General features: G+C 34.2%; 1 protein-coding gene across 2 annotated transcripts; it reads left to right on the top strand.

Annotated features, from left to right (window-relative positions):
* Positions 1-4133: 4133 nt before the first annotated feature.
* On the top strand, positions 4134-8178 carry LOC145042803 (uncharacterized). Of its 2 annotated transcripts, none has more exons than XM_078991283.1 (12): positions 4134-4717; positions 5304-5456; positions 5542-5754; positions 5840-5929; positions 6017-6133; positions 6244-6513; positions 6608-6764; positions 6854-6931; positions 7025-7125; positions 7197-7364; positions 7446-7628; positions 7695-8178. In XM_078991283.1, exons 1-12 carry the CDS (start codon positions 4289-4291, stop codon positions 8022-8024), a joined length of 2289 nt encoding a protein of 762 aa, XP_078847409.1. In that variant the 5' UTR covers positions 4134-4288; the 3' UTR covers positions 8025-8178. The 2 variants fall into 2 exon arrangements, with proteins under 2 accessions (XP_078847409.1, XP_078847411.1); XM_078991285.1 differs by having other exon boundaries at positions 4540-4717; positions 5317-5456.
* The last annotated feature ends 270 nt before the right edge of the window (positions 8179-8448 follow it).

Here is an 8448-nt window from a genome sequence, read left to right as displayed (position 1 = left end):
TGATATATATGTTATATTTTGTGTTTATTGAGATCGGACCAGAGGGTCCAACCCGAGTTGTGGGACCGTAAGGTTCCCACTGAGACATTACCGGAGAGTCTAAACCGAGTTGTGAGACCGGAGGGTCTTACTGAGACACATTGACCTGAGGGTCTTACTGAGTTATAGCCTCAAGTGGCTAATGAGTTGTGTGTGGTATTTTGGGGATTTCACTAAGCTTCATGCTTACCGTGTTATGTGTTATGTGTTTAAGGTACTTCCGAGGATCGCGGGAAGGCACCGACTTGATTGTACACACACCTGAGTTGGAGTTATATTTTTGGTGGATCCTGGACTCGTGATAAATAAATTTGAAATATGTAATGATATTTTATACTTGAGATTTTTTAGGAAATGTGGCATGTGTTTTTTTGTGTTTGAAAATTAAAAATTTGGTTTGAAAATTTACGGTGTTACATCACCCCCTTCGTTATCTTTCAACCGGTATCGGGTTTATTTCACCCCTAAAGCTAAGCATATTATCAAATCAACAAGCATCAAAAGGACAATAAGTACATGCATGCATAATAGTAAGTGTCACAAAGACCATTATCATTTTACAAACATAATCCATTAAGTCTGCATTGGTGCCTTCGACCCACGAATACCATGAAGGAGAACTCACCTCAATCTGGAAATCAACAAATCACCCTCGGGTGCTGATTTGTGAATTCCCTACACTAGTTTGTAACAATAAAACCCTAATTAGCAATTAGGTCACTAACCCAAACTGATGGTCCGGATTCTAAATCCCAACTCCTAGGTTAAAAAGGTCGTTTACCCAACCCTTAATGGGCCTAACATAACAAAATCCAAATCTAAACTGGCCCAAAGTCCCAAAAGACACTAAAGCGCAAGATGGGCCAAATTCATAAAAGCCCAACCTAGAGAAGCTTGTGGCCCAACAAGGCCCTAAAGCCTAAAGCCCTTTGTGACTAAAAAATTGAAGGCCTAAAACAACTCCCTGGTGAGTACAATAAGCATACCACCATTACGCCTGTACACGCGAGCTACTCAGATATAGGATTCTAGGTGCGTACGCTCAGTGTACATCCTCATATGCCCAATTGACCAAAGTCTCATTTTATGGTCTTAATCCGTTAAGAACTAACATCCAACTTCAAATCTAGCTCTTTTGGAGCGTCCTAAGCAATAAAGTGTTGGATTAGGTGTCTAAGTTCATAACTATTTCTGGAATGTACTTGACCCGGTTGACATGGTCCATTTGGGTTACATGGCATTGCAACACTTGGATAAACTAAATGAGAGAAAGGAAACTTAAGGATTATTAATATATTATAAGTTCTAATATATTAATAATATTATTTGATTAGTATTGATCAAGAATTAATTTGGAGTTAATTAAGTGATCAAAAGAGACTAATTAAATATATGGGGTTGATTGTGTAAATCATCCATTCTTTTATAGTGGGCTAATGATCCATGGTTTATTGAATTGAGCTAAAACCCATAAGGTTCTCCATGGATAGCCAATGAGAGTTATAAATCCATTGATCATGGAATATAAAAGGCCATGCACATTAGGGTTTACATGGAGTAACCATACTTGTGACACAACTATAAAAGGACCCCATGACTAGCAAAATCAAGACTACTAAGTGAAGAACAAGATGGCTAGCCGATTTTGAGATTTTAGTGAACTTCTCTCAAGGTTATTCCAAGTGTTGTAGTGTTGTGTGAGACATTTGAGGCATCACACTTGAGGTGCTAGGCTCACAAGGTTCTCAAGGAATCCAAGTAACAAAATGTTATGTTCTTCTACTAGCTATTATGTTTCAAAGTTCCCCATGCCATGCTAGTTAGGTTAAGAACCTTGGAAAAAAATTCATGTATCTTAGTAAAACATAGATCCAAGGTTTCTAGGGTTGCATGTACACCTTAGGAGTGTTAGAATGCTCAAAACCCTTCAGTGGTATCAGAGCCTAGGTTGGTTTTCTTGATACTTGATGCAAACTTGTTGAAAAAACTCAAAAATATGCTATCTACTGAGTGAACTCGCCGAGTCCATGGGGGGACTCGACGAGTCCATGTGTTAATTCATTCTACTCGTCGAGAAGGTTCTTGCACTTGACGAGTAAGAGACCCTGGATGCAGTTTTTTGAGTTTTGTTGCTGGAAATGGACCAGAAACATTACCCTAAACTGTTTTGGTCTTATAAAACTTGTTTTAGATGGTGTAATGGTTATGCTAATCCATTTACAATGGCTATTATCAAAATTTCAAGTTTTGTATGTGTTATTTATGATTCTTGAAATTGTTGACATAATGTTCATGAACTTATGAGTTTAGAAGATCATATGGATTATTTGCAAATACTTAGTTTAAATCGTGATCCTGATGTGTTTTAATGGAATCCATAATTTGTCCTTAAGTTATGGATTATCAAAAGTCACTCTTTTAAAAGTCCATTAATAAACATATAGGTTACATAAAATGAAAAATCTCTCATTTTAATAAACCATTAACTCATAAATTATGAGAGATGAAAAGTTTTGAAAGTTACAAAGCTTGCCCTCAAGTTTTTTGGAACATATAAAGTCACTTTAAAAACATTAGTTCCAACCTCTAGAAGTTTAAAAGTTAAAATTCAACCCTAGGACACAAATAAGAAGTATTAATTAATAACAAATATTATCATAATTAAATGTAAAATACATTAGTTATAATGAATATTATCATAATTAAATGTGAAATTCATTAATAATCTTCATAATAAATGTATTTTGAATTTAATTATCATAATATTTTTCATAATTAATACTTTTTATATGTGATCTTAAGACATATATTAAGACATATATTAGAAAATCCCTAGAAAAAGCGTATTTTGAATTTAATTATGATAGTATTTTTCATAATTAATACTTCTTATATATGTCCTTAGGACACATATTAGAAAATATAATCCTTATTTTTCAAGTTACAAAAAACATAAATATATTCTATTTTTGATAATATCATGTTTATGTGGCTTTTTGGATTTTTAATAAAAGGTCCCACCCGAAAGTCAATTATATCAAACGATTATAAAAGTAGACATTGACCACCTCTTTGAATATTTTGTTAGCTCATTGTTAATTTAATATGATTCGAGCATTCATAAAAAATAAATAAGTACAAGTCACATTCATGTTAGTTAGTAGTTACAACTTTAAGATTAATTATTATTAAAAAAGAAGTTGGAAAAAATTTAATAATCCTAACAGGTTTTGGAGAAGTGCAAACACCAACTAATCTTATTGCTTCTCCATTTTTTTTATTTTTTTTATTTATTTTATTTATTTATTTTTTTTTTTTTGAAATGGCAAGATTCGACAATATGACTTGAACCCTTAAATTCAAGAAGAGAGAGCAACACTGGATATCGCTAGACTACAAGGCCTTTGATTATTGTGTTCTTGATTTTGATTTATAATTTGTACGTATAACTATCTAGTTATCTAGTTAGGGTGTAGAGAGTCATTCCCTCCTAACCCACTGAACCCACTGCCACATCATTTTTTTTTTTTCATCTTTCCGAACCCACAACACACGGAAACTCTATCTTTTTGAATCCACTCAACTCACTCAATTAAAAAAAATACAAAATAATCAAATGTAAAATCTTAATTAGCAATAGAGTTATCGGCGGTACCATTCCCAATTCAACGAGTGGATTAATTGGTTTCACTAACCCACATCATCATCTCACTCTACTTTCTCTTTCTAATTTTCTCTTGTACCATTTGTTTTAAAACTTATACCATAATTGTTTTGTATTTTTTTTTAATTGAGTGGGCTGAGTGAGTTCAAAAAGATAAAATTTCTGTGTACTGTGGGTTGGAAAAGATGAAGAAAAAAAAGAGACACAAATTAATGTGGTAGCGGATTTACTAGTTGGGAGAGAATGACTCCCTCCTCCCTTATCATTATAAATGAATATTTGATTAACATATATAGTTAATATAATAATAAAAGGGTAGCATTAAAAATAATTGATAAGGTGGAATTGGCAATTAAACATGCTTAATTAGTGTTGTCAATTCGTCTCCAATTACATGAGTCCAAAAGTAGAGTTCTTTAGAACATGACCTCCAATATAGCAAAGCGTCACACCAGCTATTTTTATATTCTCTCACACTCACACTCACACTCACACTCGTACTCTCACTCTCACACTCACACTCACACTCACAGACACACACACTCTGACTATCAATTATTACCGACATTTTCCGACGATACTCCGATGGCCGTCGATGAGTTTACTAGATCAGTTCAAGCGGGACTACAGCTATCCAAACGGATTAGTTACGGAAAAGATAAAGCGTCCATGACTGCTCCAAAGGCGCCGTCCATGAAAAAGTCGTTGTCGTCATGTTCGTCTTCCTCGTCGTTGCGGCTGCCGGAGAATCACCGTCCCACAGCGCCGATGGTTTACGCGGTGATATCGGATCCTTCTATCGTCGATAATCCGGATATTTGTAGCTATCAGCCGTATGTGTATGGACATTGTGATCCGCCGGCGCTGATTCCGCTGCATATGCATGGAATTACGATGGAAGTTGATTGTTATTTGGATACTGCGTTTGTTACAGTTACCGGAACTTGGCGCGTTCATTGCGTAACATCAATGTCATGTTGCGATTGCAGAATCGCGATTCCTATGGGCGACCAGGTAATAATGTTTATGTCATTAAATAGTTATCTGTTCGTGAATCCCCCTATTCGTTTCCAATTCCATCTCAGTTAACTTCAGTAAACCATCAAAGGATGCAAAATCGAAAAAGTATTGAATAGGAAGAGACAAATTAATACCGGATAATCCAAAATTGACGCACGGAATACAAATCACGTCGTAACTAAAGTACTAAAGCCATGCGAGATAGAGTAATTCTCTTATTAAGCTCCTTTTTTGCTCGATTTACATCCTTGTGATGGAAATGAAATAATTTCACTGTTCACATTTATTTATAACTTTCATTACGAATTACTATTTATAGCGTCTTTTTTAGGCATTTTTTTATTCGATTTGTGTGGACATAAAAGGGAAGAATGAGAATTTAACTTTGAAGGAGCATGTTCATGTTCTTGTTTATTTAATTTTACTTTTACCTTTTCTTGTTAATGGATTGGGAATCCAAAGAATGAATGCCAACACAGATTGAATTTGATTGCTTCAATTTTTTCTTTTTCTATTTATTAAATGTTCTCCATCAAAATTCCCAATTTAACTTCTGAAAAGAACATGGTTTGGCTAACAGGGTTCAGTTCTAGGTATTGAGGTGGAAAGCACAAGAAGATCATATTCTTCCCAATTCATAACTCCACAAAATGAAAAGGATGGAGAAAAAGTAACCAAGACAAACAATGGCTCTCTAATGAAAGGCAACACTTACCTGTTCAAAATCTCCCAGGTTTCCGAATAAACTCTGCAACATGAATCACCATTTTTAAGCTTTTACACCGATTTACTTACTCTATGATGCTCAACATTTAAAGGTTGATGGAGGATCAAAAATCCATGTTACCATTAAATGGTCTCAGAAATTATTATATCAAGATCATGAGTTCTGTCTCAGTGTGCCTTTCACTTTTCCTGATCATGTTCTTCCAGTGGTGAAGGGAACTTCTAATAAGGAAAAAATCATGCTAAATGTCAACTCTGGTACAAATACAGAAATCATCTGCAATTATTCTAGTCACCCTTTAAAGGTATACTTTTTTATTAAATTATAGTTTACTAATAAATTTTTATTTCCTCTCTACTAATTCCATATCCTTCTCTCTTTTTTCAAAGGAAACAAAACGAAAGTCTGGTGAATTAAGCTTCTCATATGAGGCAGATGTTAAAAGATGGTCAACTGAAACCTTCCTCTTTTCTTACTCTGTAAGGTTTCACATCTTAATTAATCTGTATAAATGTTATAAAAAATACATGTTTTAACTTTTGATCCTTTTTTTTTTCACTTTTCAGTTGTCTTCAGAGGATATTTTAGCTGGATTGCTACTGCATACTCCATCTCTTCATGATTATGATCAAAGAAATATGTTTTGCTTCTATCTTTTCCCTGGGAGTAACAAAATTCCAAAGGTTAGTGAACTATTTGCACACTTCAAGAATCTTCATTCTTCAATTGTAATTTCCAATTTTAAGTTTTTAACAATTTTCTTCATTTGTATGATTAATGTGTCTCATCATAGCCTTTTAAAAAGGAGGTAGTGTTTCTAATAGACATAAGTGGAAGCATGCAAGATGAGCCTCTTGAGAATTCAAAAGCTGCATTGATAAATTCCCTCTCAGAGCTTAATCAAGAAGATTCCTTTAACATCATCGCCTTCAATGAAAACATCAAATCATTCTCATCTTCATTGGATTCAGCAACTGATGAAAGAATCACAAATGCCATTGAATGGATGCATAATAATCTCATTGCTCAAGGAGCCACAAACCTCCTTCTTCCTCTAAAACATGTACTTACTTATTTACTTACTTACTTACTTACCTAATTTTCCTATTCCACATTAAAACTGAATCATTAATTTTTTTTTTGATGATGTCATCAAGGCATTTGATATGGTTGGGAAATCGGGTGAATCGATTCCTTTCATTTTTCTCATTACTGATGGAGCTGTTGAAGATGAAATAGATATTTGTAATATAATGAAGGAGTACCTTGTGGATGAAGGGATTAAATCCCCTAGAGTTTTCACATTTGGCATAGGTATGTAAGATCAAGACTTGTTTTTAATTATACCCTATGTGGGTATATTTGTAATTTGCACATGTTAATGAATTCAAGATTCTTCACAGGTTCATACTGCAATCACTATTTTTTGCAAATGCTTGCACATATGGGAAGAGGATGCTATGATGCTGCATATGATGTAGGTCAGTCTCATCACCATTATAAGGGTATATTAGTAATTTCCCCTTTCTTAAATATCCAAGAATCTTAAAAAAAAAAAACTTTATTTTTACCAGATTCAATCAGTGATCGTTTACCAAAACTGTTAAACAACGCTTCATCTCATGCACTTGCAAATCTAACCATTGATGGCTTAGAAACTCTCGAGTCACATGAGGTACTACACTCCCTCACAAAATTTTACTTTTTGTTATAAAAGTTGACCCTTAATTGTTCTATTTATTACAGTTATACCCTTTTCGTATTCCGGACTTTTATGGATATCCATTAATTGTCTCGGGTCGATACAAGGGAACCTTTCCAGACATTGTTAAAGCTAGAGGCTTCACAGCTGATATGAGTGCTTACAAGATTGATGTCAAAGTGAGAAAAGCCAAGGGCATACCTTTAGACAAGGTAAATATCTTAATTTGAGGGCATTTATGTCTTTTACATTTATTAAAAAAAAAAAAAAAAAAACGTATCTTGTCGTATTAGGTTTGTGCGAGAAGGGAAATTGATACGCTGACAGCTCATGCATGGTTAGAGCAAAATAAACAACTTGAAGAGAAAGTTGCTAAAATGAGCCTACAAATCGGAGTTCCTTCTGAATACACTCACATGATTCTAATTCAAGGTGATAAAGTAAAGCCATCTATGGATTCAGTTCTACCAGAAGAGGTACACTACACCTTTGAATTATATATTAAATAATTCAATAAATTAATTACCGATTTTTGAAAACAGGAGTATTCGAAGTTGGAGAATCATAAGGTTATGTATCTGAGCAATTTAAGCGTTGGATTTGGTAACGTGATTGCGAGTGTTGATAATTTGGCGCCGGGAATAGAGGAGGTGAAGCTGAGTGAGCCAGCCGGAATGATGATGCAGGCGGCTTCTTCTTGCTACGGCGTCGTTCTTGATCGGTGTTGTTGTGTGAGTGTGTTACGGTGTTGTTCTCGAATGAATGATCAATGTGCGATTGCTGTTACGCAGTTATGTACGGCGCTTGCGTGTTTTGAGTGCTTGAATTGTTGTTGTGAAATATGTGATTCGTGTAGCGACTTGTGTCGCTAGAGATTAGGATGATTAGGTCGGAGAAATAAATGGACTCAGAGAATGTGTATTATATGGTGAAGAATGATTATGTATGATTTATCTGTGTTGTAGATATGCTTTACGTTTTTATTACAAATTGGGGCGAACTACACAAAAGTATCATGATCTATAAGTTAACAACTTTTCTTGCATGATGGAACTAATAGTGGTTTTTGCAAACTTATGAGTTATAAACATCTTTCAATTTTAAATTATCGTATGTTATTATTGATCATGGAGACAGGGTTGAAAGTTGTGAATGTGATGGAATGAATGAAGGAATCATGTCACTGATTTTTAACACCAAATTATTCATTTTTAATCAAGAAAAAACATCAATATATAAAATCCAAGTTATAAAAATCCCAAGTGAACAAATACAATAATCTCAAATCAGAGTATT

The sequence above is a fragment of the Lactuca saligna genome, chromosome 4, assembly GCF_052625555.1.
Source record: "Lactuca saligna cultivar CGN05327 chromosome 4, ASM5262555v1, whole genome shotgun sequence".
Taxonomy (NCBI): domain Eukaryota; kingdom Viridiplantae; phylum Streptophyta; class Magnoliopsida; order Asterales; family Asteraceae; genus Lactuca; species Lactuca saligna.
Note: the sequence above shows the minus strand (reverse complement) of the source record. Positions and strands in the feature narration are given on the sequence as shown.

What these genes read in the sequence shown, in the direction of transcription:
- LOC145042803 (XM_078991283.1), top strand. Translation starts at nt 4,289, where the DNA reads ATGGCCGTCGATGAGTTTACTAGATCAGTTCAAGCGGGACTACAGCTA. An exon ending in CCTTCCTCTTTTCTTACTCT is followed by an intron (nt 5,930 to 6,016) that starts GTAAGGTTTCAC and finishes TTCACTTTTCAG; the next exon opens with TTGTCTTCAGAGGATATTTT. An exon ending in AGTTTTCACATTTGGCATAG is followed by an intron (nt 6,765 to 6,853) that starts GTATGTAAGATC and finishes GATTCTTCACAG; the next exon opens with GTTCATACTGCAATCACTAT.